The sequence below is a fragment of the Eleginops maclovinus genome, chromosome 5, assembly GCF_036324505.1.
Source record: "Eleginops maclovinus isolate JMC-PN-2008 ecotype Puerto Natales chromosome 5, JC_Emac_rtc_rv5, whole genome shotgun sequence".
NCBI lineage: Eukaryota > Metazoa > Chordata > Actinopteri > Perciformes > Eleginopidae > Eleginops > Eleginops maclovinus.
Genome location: NC_086353.1, coordinates 21759698 through 21777670, shown reverse-complemented (window position 1 = coordinate 21777670; position 17973 = coordinate 21759698). Strand labels below are relative to the sequence as shown.

Genomic DNA, 17973 nt, shown 5'->3' with positions numbered 1-17973 from the left:
TGCAGCCGCATTTGTTTGAGTGTGTGTATGCGGGTGTCTCTCAGCCCACAGCAGTGTGGGTGGAATAGAAATGATACGAGGGTGGGTGGAAAGAAAAGCAGAGAAAGAGGAGGGGGGAGAGCAGAGAGGCAGGGTGAGGGAGAAGATAGCGAGGGAGGAGGAGGAGGAGGAGGAGGAGGAGGAGGAGGAGGAGGGGGGATAACAGGGAGAGAAAGCGAGAGGGAATCTAGCGACATTCTGTAGCGGCTTGGACTTTTGAAAGCCATCAAGCTTTGCCGCTTCGTCGCTCTGCGCACACACACACACACACACACACACACACACACACACACACACACACACACACACACACACACACACACATTCAACAGCTGATGACAATGTGTGCTGGAGGAAGCTCTCACATGCAGCGCTGAGGATTACTTGTCTCTGTCTTCATGGAGCAGAAAACTTTGAGCGTTGATTCTGAAACCGCCGCTGATCCAGTGAGTACGCGAGCTGTCAATGCGTGTGTGTGTGTGTGGGGGAATTTACGTGCGTGTGTTTGCTCTTCCTATATCTGATGCAACCTTTTTTTCACAGTGGTGACTCTCTTTCTCCTGTCACATATAGCATGCAGACTGTGTTACACAAGCGTGACTGTGGATGGCTGGTGGAAATGATAATACTTGAAAAAGTTGTCGGCTTGAATTTAAATCCCTATAAAACTCTTGCTGCTGATGGCAAAACATGTATTCTTGTGGAAATGTTAATATATCATAATTAACCAATCAGTTCATATTTATTTAGGTTGAAAAATAAAAGAATGTTCCAAAACTTTAGTTGCAAGGCCCTATCTGTGGAATGACAGTTCATGTGACCTGTGCAGACCAATGAGCAGGGGTTTGAAGGCTCTGTTGAGTTAAAAGGAAACCTGTTGACTCTTGGTTCAGTCTATTAGATCAGTTTATCTGTAGAACTGTCTTTTTTGGTTCTACTCTTGGGTATTATTGTGTTGACGTGTGTCTAATGGGCTAAAGTGATCTCCTATTGAGATGTCCCCATGCCTGGCAGTTAGTTTAAAGGTGGCGTGACAATCAGATATTTTGCCTGGCAATATTGTATCGATACATGGATGCCAAGTATTGGCCTGTTTATGATATACATTCTAAATATGGCAAAAACAAGTTGTTACCAAACTCTTTGGCACAAGTGTCTTTTCGGTCCATTTGAAGGTGAATCGATATTTTACTGCTCCGGTCGGCGAGATTGGCAGGAAGTTTGTCCATACAAATATGGAGGTATTTCACAAAGTCATGACAAATGTGCCAAAAACTTTATCTTACTATGAACAGATGATTACAAAATTCAATTTGCAGTTAATTGCAATAAAGGCCTACATATTACAATAGTCGCAAAATGTTTGAAACCGCGATGATATATCGTGGTGCCTCTGGTAAGTCCCATACTTAAACTAGATAGATAGAATCGGAGGATGAAACCCTCTTTATTAGTCACATGCATGCATACAGCAGAGCACACACAGTGAAATCGGTCCTCTGCATTTAACCCATCCTAGTGCTAGGAGCAGCGGGCAGCTATTGTGCAGCGCCCGGGGAGCAATTGGGAGGGGGGATTGGAGGTGTCCGGTGCCTTGCTCAAGGGCACCACAGCAGGGCCTATGAGGTGAACTGGGACCTCTCCAAGTAGCAGTCCACTTTCTGAAACTGAATGAAGGATAATATTAATGAATATATCTGACATAATCTATATATAAATTATATGATATTCGTGGTGTATTCAATAAGGTCATTGTATCCAAAATATTTAGTTATGTATAGTAATCTGAAGTTGTATGAATGTGTGGGTGTGTGTGATGATGTTAAGTGAGGAGGTTTTAACACTCTGGTGGAAATCAGCACAGGACAGCATTTCACTAAACACAGCAATGAGAAAAGAGCAGCCTGTAAGCCCTCTGACCCACACACACACACACACACACACACACATGAAAAAAAACCTCATACACATACAGAAAAAGTGAAGAAGAACACTATCAGATGTTTAAATACAATAACTTGGTGCACATTTCTTCTACTGTGTGAGGATGTGTGTGTGTTTTTGTGTGTGTTCCTCGTGATATCCCCTGGGAGCAGAGTGTGTTGGGGAGAGAAAATCAGATGATGAGACGGAATCAGCGCTGTTCCTGTACATGAAACACCTCAGGAGACCAGGAGTCACAGCAGTCGCTGTTCCAATCTGCAAATAAACACAAGTTCTTCTTTTTATCTTACCAGACGGATGCAGTTCACCACATCAGCACAATCAAGCGGCATCATGTGATAAGTCAGCCGCATGGCTGCGTATTAAATTGACTTGCAGACATAAAGTGTTGACAAAAGAGGAGAGAACTAGATAACCAACTGGCTGTATTTGTCGTTCTACTTTATCAAACATCCTGTCTTTCTGTGAGTCTGTAAATGTTCCTCTGCTGCAGTTTTCCTGGTTGCCATGACTCATCATTTATTTCAAGATTTCACATCTTTCTTCTTTGCATAATTTTTCCGAGGTTGGGTAAAATCACCTCTTTTATAAGATTGAATATCAAGTACCAGTCACCAGTTATGAGACCACATACACAAAGAAACCATAACATCACTGCCTTACACTCCAAAATGAACTCTTTGGAGGAACTTACACAAACATAGACAGTATTTCCAAAGTATTAAATAGCATTCTTTAAGCCTTAAGTAATTTGGTTCATCTGGCTACGTTTTTCGGATGGATCAGCTTCATTTGTTATTTTTCTATTATCATTTATGTTCATCTTTTCATTCATCTTAATAACTATGCTTGGGTCCAAAAATAATTACTGAAATACAGTCAAATTATTTATTTATGTTAGGCCAACCCTAATAAAATGTAATTTTACTGTAATGAAATTGACTAATAGTACATACACAGTAAATACAGAACATTTGTATAGTAATACTATTATTGAAAAGGTGCTTTTGAAGGTACTTTATTTACCTTTATTTGAACATAATCACATTTGTTTGTATGCTCAGCCTGATTAGAAATTGATGCTAACACACAGTATGACAAGGCTAATCTGCTTACTCTTCATTGGTTCGCATTGAATAGTAGCAAAAAGGTCAGAGGTTACTAAGTGTTTTCCTGCTCAGCTCTATACCGTGCCTCCCCTCCATGCTGGCAGCAGAGGGCAGTGTTGAGATTTTTGTTTTTGTTTCCGTGCAAAGCAGAGGTATAGCGAAACAGGGAAATTATAAACCTTGCAGAAAGAATGTGGTTATTTTCAGAAAAGTGCAACATTAACATGAAAAATAGTATAACAGCTTAGTGCAGGAGGTGCACTAATATTGCTTGATGGATGTGCAAAAGTTTTATACAATCACAAAGTAGAGATTTATTATCAACAATTTGATTTATGAATGAGCTAGAAAGAGTGCTTTTTTTTCTATGTACACACTTTTCTTTGAATTTTATGGAAATGTACTCTATCACAGTAAAACATTGTTTAAAAATGCAAACTAACTATTCATTTTCCAAATACTGACAAATAGCATTCACAAGTTAGAAAATAAACAACCAGGACATCATAATATAGAGTCTGGCAAATGGTGACTGCAGCTTTATGACTCAATAAACTATAATACAATTGTTGATAAAGCAAACACTAGTGTCTCCTTAACCATGCATGATTCAGCTATATACAGTGGGGCGAAAAAGTATTTAGTCAGCCACCAATTGTGCAAGTTCTCCCATTTAAAAAGATGAGATGCCTGTAATTTTTATCATAGGTATACCTCAACTATGAGAGACAAAATGAGGAAAAAAAATCCAGGAAATCACATTGTCTGATTTTTAATGAATTTATTGGTAAATTCCTCGGTAAAATAAGTATTTGGTCACCTACAAACATGCAAGATTTCTGGCTCTCACAGACCTGTTCTTCTTTAAGAGGCTCCTCTGTCCTCCACTCGTTACCTGTATTAATGGCACCTTTTTGAACTCGTTATCAGTATAAAAGACACCTGTCCACAACCTCAAACAGTCATACTCCAAACTCCACTATGGCCAAGACCAAAGAGCTGTGAAAGGAGACCAGAGACTTAATTGTAGACCTGCACCAGGCTGGGAAAACTGAATCTGCAATAGGTAAGCAGCTTGGTGTGAAGAAATCAACTGTGGGAGCAATTATTAGAAAATGGAAGACATACAAGACCAGTGCTAATCTCCCTCGATCTGGGGCTCCACGCAAGATCTCACCCCGTGGGGTCAAAATGATCACAAGAACGGTGAGCAAAAATCCCAGAACCACATGGGGGGACCTAGTAAATGACCTGCAGAGAGCTGGGACCAAAGTAACAGAGGCTACCATCAGTAACACACTACGCCGCCAGGGACTTAAATCCTGCAGTTCCAGACGTGTCCCCCTGCTTAAGCCAGTACATGTCCAGGCCCGTCTGAAGTTTGCTAGAGGGCATTTGGATGATCCAGAAGAGGATTGGGAGAATGTCATATGGTCAGATGAAACCAAAATAGAACTTTTTGGTAAAAACTCAACTCGTCGTGTTTGGAGGAGAAAGAATGCAGAGTTGCATCCAAAGAACACCATACCTACTGTGAAGCATGGGGGTGGACACATCATGCTTTGGGGATGTTTTTCTGCAAAGGGACCAGGACGACTGATCCGTGTAAAGGAAAGAATGAATGGGGCCATGTATCGTGAGATTTTGAGTGAAAACCTCCTTCCATCAGCAAGGGCACTGAAGATGAAGCGTGGCTGGGTCTTTCAGCATGACAATGATCCCAAACACAACGCCAGGGCAACGAAGGAGTGGCTTCGTAAGAAGCATTTCAAGGTCCTGGAGTGGCCTAGCCAGTCTCCAGATCTCAACCCCATAGAAAATCTTTGGAGGGAGTTGAAAGTCCGTGTTGCCCAGCGACAGCCCCAAAACATCACTGCTTTAGAGGAGATCTGCATGGAGGAATGGGCCAAAATACCAGCAACAGTGTGTGGAAACCTTGTGAAGACTTACAGAAAACGTTTGACCTCTGTCATTGCCAACAAAGGGTATATAACAAAGTATTGAGATGAACTTTTGTTATTGACCAAATACTTATTTTCCACAATCATTTGAAAATAATCTCTTTAAAAATCCTACAATGTGATTTTCTGGATTTCTTTTTCTCATTTTGTCTCTCATAGTTGAGGTATACCTATGATAAAAATTACAGGCCTCTCATCTTTTTAAATGGGAGAACTTGCACAATTGGTGGCTGACTAAATACTTTTTTGCCCCACTGTATACTGTATATATATCTGTGGTTTTGCTTAAAAGTGTGTTACAGTGAAGCGTTAACAGGTGTGCTGCATATGTGTGTGAGTTATGTGTGTAATCTTGCCATCTGATATCAGCAGTGGAGAATATTTCCCTTTTATGTTGACCTCCTCCAGACACACAAAGGAAACAGAGCTGCCTGGCTAGACCACAAGAATTAGGTTAAAGACAAATATCTTCTCCTCTCTCATCTCTCTTCTTTTGTTCATTGCTTTTCTCATAATGTGGATTTAGCCAACTGAAACCTTGTCACATCCCTCGTATCCTGCATGTACTTTGCTCTTCAGCTCCGCTGACAGATTTGTTTAGGACTGAACTTGAGCAGAACTTACTCATAGTTCTTCCTGGCCATTCCAAGATGTATATGACACCAGTAATCTGTTCAGGAATTAAGCACCCAAGGTTAGGGGTGGGAGAAAGATTGATTCATCTTTCTTTTTTCTACAAAATAACCTAGGTAATGCTAATGATGGACAGTAATCCTACACATCAATTCAAAGTTGGGCCAGGCAGTATTTTTGGAATTGGTGACAAACAACTAGATAACTAGAGTCGGTTTTGTGTACAATTTATTTTTTAGACTTTTTTTAGAGTTTCCAATAAATAAACAGGCAGCTCCCCTGAGCTACCCAACTTTATTATTATTACAGGCAGAATTTTTATTCCTTGTATTATTTCAACTTTTTATTCCAAACGTCCCTGACTATTGAGAAGAAATAAAATCAGTTTCAAATAAAAGTGTTTATTTATGCCTGAATACATGTTACTTTTCCTGGGCGAAGAGACAGCTTTGCAGTGAAAACAGTCAGGTTTATGGTTACCCCCTGCTAGCTTGAGGTCCGACATAGTGTTGTATTCTGATTGGTTGCAAGTCGAAAGGTCAGCTGTAAACAAGCTCTGAGTTTAAATAATTTGAACTATGACCATAGCGCTCTGCGACAATTTCGAGCTGGGCGTGATACACAAAGGTGGTGGTTGGCGAAGATCTGGCTTGGGAACCCGAAAGTCACAGGTTCAATTCTCCAAAAGACCAAGTGCTACAGAGGTGTGCCTGAGCAAGGCACTGTTTACTACACTGCTCCCCGCTGCCATACATATGGCAGCCCACTGCTCCTAGGACAGGTCAAATGCAGAATGTAAACTTCCTCTCTGTGGGACCATTAACGGATCCCTTCTTCAAACACAACGTCAGTGCAGAGCTGCTTTCCCTTTAACTCATTAGGACTGAAACTGATTTTGAATTGGGTACGATTTTAAATCGTATGGTCATCTCAAGTATCACCATCAACTTTAAGAGACTGAGGATTGACACCCCTAACTAAGGTTTCTGTATTTTAGGGTGTATTTAATGAAAGTAGTGGAACCGGTCAAACTTAAAAGTTTTACAAATGAACGCTCCATTAGATTCCTTTTTCCATGTATGAAGCTCTGGGAATGAAGGCTTCCACAATGCCTTCAGCTTCAGCTGTGTGTCTGTGATACATGGATGTTGGAAATCAAGGTCAACAACAATATTGCACTGTGTTTTTAGCTACATGACCTCAAATTGTGCTTTTAGTGCTGAAAAAAGGGCAGTGAAGAAGTTCTGGGACCTCTGGTTTTTTCATTAGACACAATGTGATTAAAAACTGTACTGGGCATAGCTCTTAAAATGTATTGGTTTTTATACATTTTTTTAGAGGGTGCAGCTGAACCCTTTGATGTTTTTATTCTTCTGGGTGGTGCCACATTCTATCAGGCAATCGTCCAAAAGAAATAAGACAGATTTCAATAACTGGACTGTTTTACATGAAACAGAATAACATTTAAATGTACTAAAGCCACAGACTCTAGAATACACCCAGTGCTAAGAATAAAGACGAGTTGAAACAGAGGCTTGTGGTTTGTAGGAAAGACGACTGATATTTATATGAATAATACAAAATTGTAGGGTATAAAAATAAAATGTGTATGATATCCACACACATATAACACTTGCTGTTCCCTTCTTTACCAGGTGAAACCCACTCAACCATTTTTACTATGGCTGTACGGTTCACACCCGTGAGTCATCTCAGATGGAGACAGTGACATCAAACATAGAGTGGAGTTGAAGGAGTCGTTGTAACAGAAACTCTTACTCTTTCTTTGCCAAAACAGGAAATTAGGGGGCAGCTAGGTCTAAGGCTCAAGGCTATATTTCGCACTAATTCAATTGCAGCCTTTGTTGTGTGTGCATGTGAGGGAGTGTGTGTGTGTGTCACTGCTCTGACCTGTGAAGTGCCTTTGTTCCCTTAAGTTGACCTTTTAACAAACCTGCCGGCATTTCATTTACATTTTTAAAGCGACCCACTACAGAAAAAACTCCCTTTGAGCAAAATTGACTTATCATAAAACCTCCTACCCAGTTCGAATCTTACTGTAGACCTGTGATTTGAACAGGGGCGAGTAGAAGGAGGGCGGAGAGGTAAAGGCTGTGCTGCAGCGTGATTGGCAGGTCAGCCTTTGTTCCCTCCCCTTTTGCTGCCTGATGGGGGCGTGTCACTATGGAAACCAAGCCGAGTATGCATGCATGTGCGTGTGTGTGTGTTTGTGTGTGTGTGTCTCGGAGAGAATGGAACTTCCTAGTCAGTCCTTCAGTTAGGTGTGTGGAGGAGTGTGTGAGAAAGAGAGAAAGGAATAGATGATGTAGACAGAAGTGCAGTATATATACTTAATGCAACTTCAGCAGGCTAATTCTTCAGTTGTGTGTGTGACAGACGTGCTGTGGCATGGCTCCATCCAACTCAGCTGTCTGTGCCACTTTCCTTATTTAGACACTTCCCAAAGAAGCTCTGTCGGCTACGTGTGTGTGTCTGCCTGTTCTCACGAGTGTGTGATATGTAGATTGAGAAAGTTTCCTCCTGTGTGAGAGGAGAGCAGGATGAGCCTGAGGAAGAGGCTCTCCTTTAAGCGAGTCTGGAACTTCAATACAGTGAGTAGCATGCGCTCACACACACACACACACACACACACACACACACACACACACACACACACACACACACACACACACACACACACACTTACTGTACACACGGTCAGCAGAGTGTTTTTTTTAAAACAGGACCAAGTGAATGAAAGGGAAAGACTCATTTATTTATGTCTATAGAAGAAAAGTGTATTGCTGTCAAACCGACATGAAGAGAAAAAAAATCTGCAGCACTTTTCTCAACTTTTCACCGTCGCTTTTGGTTTTTGCTTCAGAAATTTAGATTACAAAAAGGATGTAAGAGTACGACAAAAAGGAGTTCTACAACATCATTCAGTGTAAGTGTCACTGCATACCAGTGTTGTTCTGCTCACTACAACTGAGAACGACAGGGACAGATGAGGGACAGAGTTTACCTGCGGCAAAGAACACAGGGTGGGAGAGTAATCCATTACCTTCAGAGGAAGACGCAGGGAGGGGAGAAGAAAAATGGAGGATGAAGGATGAAGACAAAATAAAGGGAAAGGATAGAGGCTCCTGGGTAAAGAAGAAAAGTTAAAAAGTGTTTTAAGAAAGAAGGGACGTGATGGTGGCTGCGGGCTGGGGAAGTGTGTGTGAAGGTAAAGTGAGACAGAAAGACTAACAAGAGAGGGCTGTGGGCTGTTTCCCTTCCTCTCAAAGCCAGATGTGTTTCGGGCCAGAGCGAGGATAAAGAGGAAGAGAGAGGAAGAGAGAGGAAGACAAACAAAGGTAAAGACAGGGCCAGAGATTGAGACTAATGGAGGCAAAATATAGCTTCTTTTTTTTCTTGCCTTGACTCAAAGGGCTTGTCTTTTTTGTGTGAAGGCAAGGGAGAACCAATCAGCTGTAACACAAAGGAAAGGAGAATAATTTCGTGTGAATTTCACTTAATTCAGTGCGAGGACTGTGAGCGTGTTCAGACACTTGATCTGAATGAATTGTGTTATCGACCTGCACCCTCTTCTGCATGCATGCGTTGAAGGCACGGTGCCAAGTAAAACAGACGTTTATCACCAGCTCAGCCTCTGAGTCACATCTCCTGTGTGGCTCTTTTGTACGAAAACAAACATTATCTGCATTCCTGCCTTTCATAGAGAGTGGATATTGATTCCTGAATGCGACACAGGGATTTCAGGCCTTCATCCCAGAATTCCAGAGACGCTGACAGAGGATTTCACTTTGGAATACTGAAAAAATCAAATTGAAATGTATGAGGGGACATTGAGATGATGAATACATTGGGTTGCATTGACTCAGAATTTGCCTTTGGTTTTTGTACTCAATGATTTAGTCAGTTGTGATTTGAAAATCTGCAAATCTGACTTTTTCATCCAATGGGCGTCATCATCATTGGTGGCCTCTAACTAAATACATTACTCAAGTTCTGTGCTCAGTAGAACTGTGAGGAGGTACTTGTGCATCACTTGAATATATACATTTCTTGCTACTTCATACTTCTATTCCACTTCAATTTAGAGGGTACTTTATACTGCGCTACACTTTTCTTATAACTCAGTGGAAGATTTTGATTTTAAAAAAACTGAATACATTATACTTATTAATACTTTATTATACTTTACGAAACGTTAGTGAAATTAAAAAGCAATCCCACCTTGTAGGTGGTGTAGTCCTCCTTTAGCAGCTGCATCAATATTGTTACAAACACATTAATGCATCAATAGCTATAATATAAATACATAGTATATATTATTCTATAATGGGCCATTATGCACAGAAAGTACTGTTACTTTTGATACTTCAAGTACATTTAGACAGTTACACTATTTTGGTTTACTTAAGTATAATAGTGAGTTCTTCTAATGACCTATTTCCACACTTTGGTAACACTTAGCAAAAGATTTAAGAACTTAATCCACCTCTGATCGTCACCATGCACACACCTGCAGAGCCTCATTTGACTATGGATCATTAACCTAATCCTCTTGTTCACCTCACCCCATCCTCTCTAAATTACTCTACTCTATGCTAAAGCTATAAGCGCTCTCAGGGTTTGCCGGTCCTGGCAGGGTGACTCTGGTCTCTCAATAGCAGCCACTATTCACCTCATATTCAAAAGTAAACAGGCAGGCACGCACACATTGAGACTGTTGGCGCACCAGCTTCCTCCTCAGCTGGAAGCGTGTGTGTTTGCGTGCAGTTGGGAGGAAATATGTGTTGCGAAGTCACCTTTTAAGGACAGCATGTGTGGTGTCGGTTGTTCGGGCGCAGGCATGGTCTCCTGTGGTGATGCCAGTGTTTACATGCACATGAGTAGACAGGAGATATGTTCAGTGTTCCTCCATTTTTCACTCTCTTCAAGTCCTCTCATTCCTTACCAAAGGTGGCCGTTACAGCGGCAGCGTTGGAGCCTGGAGTAGGTGGTACAAACACTGTTGTCTTTGTGTGTGTGTGTGTGTGTGTGTGTGTGTGTGTGTGTGTGTGTGTGTGTGTGTGTGTGTGTGTGTGTGTGTGTGTGTGTGTGTGTGTGTGTGTGTGTGTGTGTGGGCATACGTTATCCCAGATAGACAGTTATTCCCCCTGTTTAGTATTACTGGCAGCTCTGTGTCTCATCCTATAAAACAGAATGTCCTTTTCCAGGAATCATCGTCCGTCTAGACGCATGCACGCAGATGGGGACATTTTTTCGGAAACTTGAGATTGTTTAAGGAGACTTTTACGGCTGTTAATGTTATGATAACATTGGGAATTAACGGCTGTAAATTGTACTCTGTGTTTTGCCGTAGTTTGAACCCCTCGTCCAGGCTTCATAACAGATGATGTAAGCCACCCCGCTCCCGCTAGTCACAGCTAATAAAGCACATGGGACCTGCACACACACTGACCAACCACTCCCTGCACACCACACAAAAACTCACACACACATTCAGTCAACACGAACAGGTCAGCCTACAAAGTGGCATTTCATGTGAAGGGAGCTGGAAGCAGGACGATGTCGGTGTTTAAACATGTTGTGACCTGAGGATAAAATAATCATGTTTTTAGCTCTTACATAATCCAACAGGTTATTTTAAAGCTACTGATCAACAGAGTTATAATTACTAGGAAGGAAGAATAGCAGTGCGTGTGTTAACAGTGTGTGTTGTGAAGACATGTGATTCAGACGTCTTATCTTTTGTTGAAGTGGGTGTGAGAGAGTGTGTTCATTGTACTGTTTAACACTTCCTCTGTATCACTGTTTCAAGGCACGACGCTTATCAGAATACAAGAATGTTCAAATCAACTTTTGAATGTTCTATGTGCCGGAATTAACTGAAGGACTATCAGGAGAATCTCAACACTGATTGCGTTCACCAAAATAAGAATCAATAGAAATGTCAATACGTAAATTATATTTATCCCATTGATGTAGCATGTAATTGCACAACTGAACACGCTTTTTGAGTATGTTTTTAGGGTTAGCAACCAAAGAACAGAGAAGTTGAAACCCCAACATGTTGAAAATATTTGTAGAAATAGCGCAAAATAGTTCTAACTCGACTTGTCTTTGTTGCTAAAGATGGTACATCAAAGGGAAATGCATTTAGAAAAAAAATATGATGTGACAACCACTGCAACCGCTCCTCATTTCACCGCGCTGAGCTTTTGTAAGCCACAAATGTCATATTTCCTTTTTTTCTATCACCATTTACATGCCGCTTCATTATCTCAACTTTGTATGCACTCTTCTTCTGCAATGATTTAATGGTTGATCGGAAGAAGCACATCCTTAAAATCTCATGGATAGATCAAACATGTATTTGCCTTTTCTCTCTGTGAATTTTAGTTGTACGTTTGAGATGCATATTTATAAAAGCCTCACTTCAGACTGCCCTAAATGACAGGCGAATACTGTGTGGCGTTGACATGTGAATTGATGAGAAAAAACATTCCCTACAGCTCTGTTTCAAATACAAGACATTCAGAACCACATGCATATTCTGAGGTTTTGCTTGGAAGCAAGTCCTCTGAATATGTGGAAACCATAATCAAGAGCTGCTGTGTCACTGTATTTCTTCTGCTGATGGTATCAGTGCATTAACTGTATAATATATGGGACATAAAAGCCCCATTATTATCTGTGAACAATCAGCATCAGCAGAAAAACAACCACAGACATTATTAGGGCTTTGACATAGTGGTAAATCCCTCCTGCCTGTAATGTCTGCCAAGCTAATGTAGAGAAGATTGAAAGCAATGGAGGCTAAAAGCACTTTGTGACATATTGTAGGGGATGTTATGATTTTATGTTATCAATACTTACCCTTTCCAGATTTTCTGTGAAGTAGGACTTTTGGGAGAGAAGCTTGAGAAGGGAGAGTCTGGAAAACCCCAGTCATTCCCTGTGGGTTGTCAGGAATGACCAGGATCTGCCAGGAGAGGAGGGGGAACACCACTGGAATGACTGAGGAAGGGTTGAAAGAGAGAGGGAGTGAAGAACGGAATAACCTGCGGGAAGAGTGGAAGGAGGAGATCGGGTAATGGGGTACAGAGGAAGAAAGAGTGGAGGGAGAAGAAAAAACAAAAGGAAGGGGTTTGAAATGGGTTAGAGGTACAGGGAGGAAAGGAGAGGAGAGGGGCCTCAGCTAGGGGCCAAACCACAGAGTACGTCTGGAAGTGATCACACTGGAGCTGAATTGAGTCGGGGGCTGAACACATATGCAAAAAAATCCACCCCTACATACAAAGGACATCTCGAACAGATGTCGACCACATGCATATATGTAGGCTACACTCCATATAAAACATGTCTCAACACACACATGAACGACCACACTGTGGAAATGTGTGGGAGTGTAATCAGCGTAAGGATCAGGTAACCACTTTCCAATCCTCATTTTCCCCACGTCCTGTGCGACCTCAATCAACCGCTATAAAGTGGCATCAAATCTCTTTTTCACACGCCAGTGCCAACCCCTGCTCTTCCAAGGACAGTCTGAAATAGGTAATCCCAGTGATTATGCTGGCACTGCCATCTGCCCGGCGCAGGTGGTTCAAGTGAGGAAATGACCAAGATGCACATTAACGAACCCACACAAATGCTACACCGGGGCGGTCACTGTACAATTCATCTGAAGCAGGATTTGTGTTTGCAGCCATGTACACAAATAAAGCCAAATATTGACTTTGTGTTCTCACACTAAAACAAACAGTTGCTGGAAGAAAATCAGGGAAATATGAGAGTGCACTGTGGTAACCTGGTTACCTGCGATCTGCAATTCAATCTGCATATTTATAATTATTTTCAGTGTGTTAGTGCTATAAGAGGCTGCTTCCAGACCACAAGGTTCAGGTTCTGTCCCTTACAGAGTACAGTTTAGTTTCTATTTTTATTTCTTGTCAGTTTTAGTTTCAGTTTCACTCAATTCTCTTCTCCAAGGAAAGATCTTGTCTATCAATAGGCTCCCTGTCGCAATGCTTCATGCATTTGTTCTTGAAGGAACTGCATTAGCAGCGAACTCAAGTACGGAACACACACATGCCTGGGGGTGACCGAGGATCATGAAGTAATGCACCAGTTGGAAGGTCAGCGATTCGATCACCAGCTTCTCCAGTCTGCATGTCAAACCCGAAATTGCACTAAAAAGCTGTACAAGTGTGTGTGAGTGTGTGGGATTGAGCATTATATTAGATCATAAGACTGTACCATCTATGTGTGTGTGTGTGTGTGGCTGAATGTAGTGTAGCAGCACTTTGTGTGGTTCAAAAACTGGAAAGGCGCTTTATACATCGATATTTTCTTAGCTCTCCAATGCTTTACTTATACACAGCGTGTAAACTGGGCACCTTTCGTAATATACATTTAATTAATCAGGTTACTGCAGAAAGCTGATGTCAATTATTTAAGTAAAGTAATTGTGCTCCACTGGTTCCCCATGTATAGTGAGGGGATTTAGCAGCTGTGATCCCTCTGTTCAGGAACACCTGTGCAAAGGCTTTTCAGTGTGTAGTTTAAATATAATATCCATTTACATCAAAGTATGCTAAAACTCATTTTAAAGTGAAACTTCATTGCCAAAAGGGTCAATTTGTATACTCAACCTGTGTTACCTTTAACTCTATAAGAAAACTTTTTTTCTCTCATGCCTCAACAATGAACGCATAGTCAAAGTGAGAACATTTTTGATGAATTAAAAGATATTAGGGCCTTGTTTAACAAAAGACAAATGTCAAACAAGTTGTGCAGTATCATCCAGGTCCATCCACTTTTCATTCCCAGCAGAAGTCTACACAAATGTAAGGTTAAACAGGGTAAGAAATTGATATACCATCTGTCTTTTGGCAGGTTCAGTATTTCTAAAAGTGAAAACATGTCTAACTGATGACCAGGAGATTACTTCACAGAACACTGAGTCATCCAGGATGTGTCTGTGCTAAGTCATGATAAGATCATTAAAATGCAAATGTGCCACAGAAAATACCCTCAGAACACAAAATGCCCTCGTAGATACTCTATAACCTGGTTTCAATCAAAGAGCCTGCCATTAGCAGGATTAGCTGAGAGGTTAACAGCTTTAAAAGATTTACAGTGTGGCTCAGTGGGGATTATTTATACAGAGACCAACAGTCTTAAATACTGCTCCCCCGTCCTCCAGTCTTTCTCTCGTTCGCCTGTCCTTTTGCACTTTCTGAGTCACACAGTATTTCAACAGTGTTAGTTGCAATTCAGATGTCTGTGTTGTCTGGCATAAAAATCCCTGCATTGTGTGTGTTTTTGTTCTGTGTTATGAAAATAGGATGAGTCTCAAATGATTTTGGTTTAAAAAAAATGTGTTCTAAAAGACATCTGTGACTCAGTGGCTGAAACTCCAAATAGTTATGCAGACAAAACATAACACTCCCACGTGAAATCGGGGGCTGAAAGTTCCCCTCTTCTTCACCATTGCATACACAGACACACACAATAAGCCCCTCCCCTCTGAGGAGGTTCTTCTGCAGAGCAAGCACTGCTAGTTCACAGAGGTTTCCGCCCACACACAAGACAAAGAGTGTGGGCGCTAACCTGACTCTGTCATGATGTGAAAAGTATGTGTGTGTGTTAATGAGCCAGGTCCTGTGAGAAACACAGGCAGTTAGTGTGTGTGTGTATGTGTGTGTGTGTGTGTCTGCATGTGTACATGCCCGGGCAGCTGCCTCCTGGTGCTCATGTACTGTGTGATCTTGTATGAATATGTGTCATCTGTGTGATGAGGGAATCTCCTAATCCATGTCTCTCTGTGCTTTTTTACAGTCCACTGCAGTCTCCGATGGAGGTGAGTAAATACGTCTCCACAACATCTGACAAAACCTCTCTGCTTTTCTCATGATCACTTATTGGCTTATCTTATTGGCTTCCCTGTTTGGGATCTACTTTAAGTAGCATTTAATGGGATAAGGAAAAGGACATATTATGTTAGGCCGGTTGTCCGGTTCTGACGTGTAGCAGGGGTATGGCTGTTTTCATGTTGGAAAACTCCTTATTATCTGGCTGCTTCCACTTATTCACCGAAGCAACAGAGTGGTTTAACCTGCTCAACGTGTGCCCCACCTCTGCTGGCTCATTCTGGCTGGGCTGCAACCTAAAGAATCTTTGTACACATTGGATGCACAAAAACAACTTGTTGTGGTGGATAGGGCATGAGATACAAAACATGGTGCTGTTAGCCTGCAAAAAGAAACACTAAATTAGTTATTTTTGCATTTGCCCTGCTAATCTTTACCAGTGTGTTGGTGTTTAAGATACTTTGGGAATTAGGACTTTAACTACTGATTCTTTTATATAGCCGATATTCTACAATCAATAATTCTTCAGTCTGAAATGTAGGAGGGACTTCAGATATGTGGTTCAAAATATACGGAAGCACACATATTAAATGTATAACACTATCATATCAACACCAGGTGTGTTTTGACAGAATTTACTCATCTCTTTCCCTTTTAGTTTCGACCAAAGGTCCTTGCGCCCACAAATATTTTTGAAGAAAGTCTCAAAATCCTCTCATTTTAAAGGCGGGAATCAGAGCATATTGGAATTTCTTCCACATATTTGCTTAAAGAATGACTGAAAATATTAACAAGTCATCAAAATAGTTGCCAACTGTTTTACTCTTGCTTACTCATATATTAATTGACTCACCGTTGTAGCTCTTTGGGAATTTGAATACAATAGTTTAATACTTATAAGTTCATTACCAAAATGCAATTTGATAACAAAACAACATGTATATATTCTTTTGTATTCTGTTTGGCCTTTAGCTCTATTTGCATTTCACACCAGGCATTGTTTTTCTTATCCTGTGTTCCTTCATCGAGTTGTGTTGTATTGGCCCTAATTTGAAGTAAACTTTTGGTGCCAACATTAGCAAAAGTTCTCTAATTTATGAGTCTTCTAATGTTGCTTTAACACCTTACAAATACACATGAAAGGCATGATATATGGCAGATGGGGGATAAGTGGAGGAAGAGGAGGTGAGAAACAAGATCAGCTCCAATGTAGATGTGTTTATAGCCACTTGTTCACGCCACAGTCGTGTGGAAGAGGTGGGTTGTTTGTGGGTAAAGTGGAGAGCGTGAAGATGTTTATTCGGCCCTCTTTGTTATTTAACTATAAGTAGGAGTATAGAGAACTATTGCCAACATATTGTAAGTGAAGTAATTACAGCCATCAACTAGCTTCATGTGTCAGTCTCTATTATTTTTTTGTGCATTTGGCAACATCTATTCATTGGTCTTGTTTTTGCTGCTTGGTATTGCTTCCCTTATTGTTCCATCGTTCTGAGATGAGATAACAGGTAAACACGAAGGAAAAACGCAGGGGTTCGGTAGTTTATTCAGTCTGCACACTGAGTTAATAGTAGGTGGAGGAATTCGCACAACTAACAATTCTGTGGGAAAGTTGCTATATTCTCCTTGTTGGTTCAATTTATCATTTACTAGGCGAGTGTTATACATCTATATCTCCATCCATCCATCCATCCATCCATCCATCCATCCATCCATCCATCCATCCATCCATCCATCCATCCATCCATCCATCCATCCATCCATCCATCCATCCATCCATCCATCCATCCATCCATCCATCCATCCATCCATCCATCCATCCATCCATCCATCCATCCATCCATCCAACCATTAGCATTTGAGATTAGCCACGAACAGACAGCTACACGTGTTTGAATGAACATCTTTCAAACTTCTTCTCAAGTAATCTTAAGTATTGACACATTAATTCAGACCATTTCTTCTGTGCATACAATAATACATTTCACTTTGACGTTAAATACAACAGTTAGACGGCACAAAGTAATTTAGCTCATCACAAATACAGAATTAGTTATTCTGACAGACATTCTACCTGGTTCTTCCTGTCCGTCAGTGTGTGTGTGTGTGTGTGTGTGTGTGTGTGTGTGTGTGTGTGTGTGTGTGTGTGTGGGTGCATCTGTGAGACTAGATGGGGACTGTAGGTCTCATTAGTCTCAGTAGTAGCCTTCCCTTAACAAGCGCCTCATCAATACTGCAGTTTTGTGTGTGCGTGTATGCAAGTGTGTGTGTGCATCTGTGTCTTAGTGCACTATGAGCTTGTGCTCCGGTCGTTTTTGGTTCCGTTGTCCCTCCTCTCTGAATTATTAATCGCCTTTAGGCCTGTGTTTGCTTATATCACTTACCTGGAAGCTCACA

General features: G+C 41.2%; 1 protein-coding gene across 4 annotated transcripts in view; it reads left to right on the top strand.

Annotated features, from left to right (window-relative positions):
- rgs12b (regulator of G protein signaling 12b) overlaps positions 1 to 17973 on the top strand; it is a 47169-nt gene that overhangs the window by 17736 nt on the left and 11460 nt on the right. For all 4 annotated transcript variants that reach the window (XM_063884705.1, XM_063884704.1, XM_063884707.1 and 1 more), the window contains exon 6: positions 15545 to 15566. In XM_063884705.1, the coding sequence (XP_063740775.1) occupies positions 15545 to 15566 (22 nt within the window). The remainder of the gene's footprint in view (positions 1 to 15544; positions 15567 to 17973) is intronic.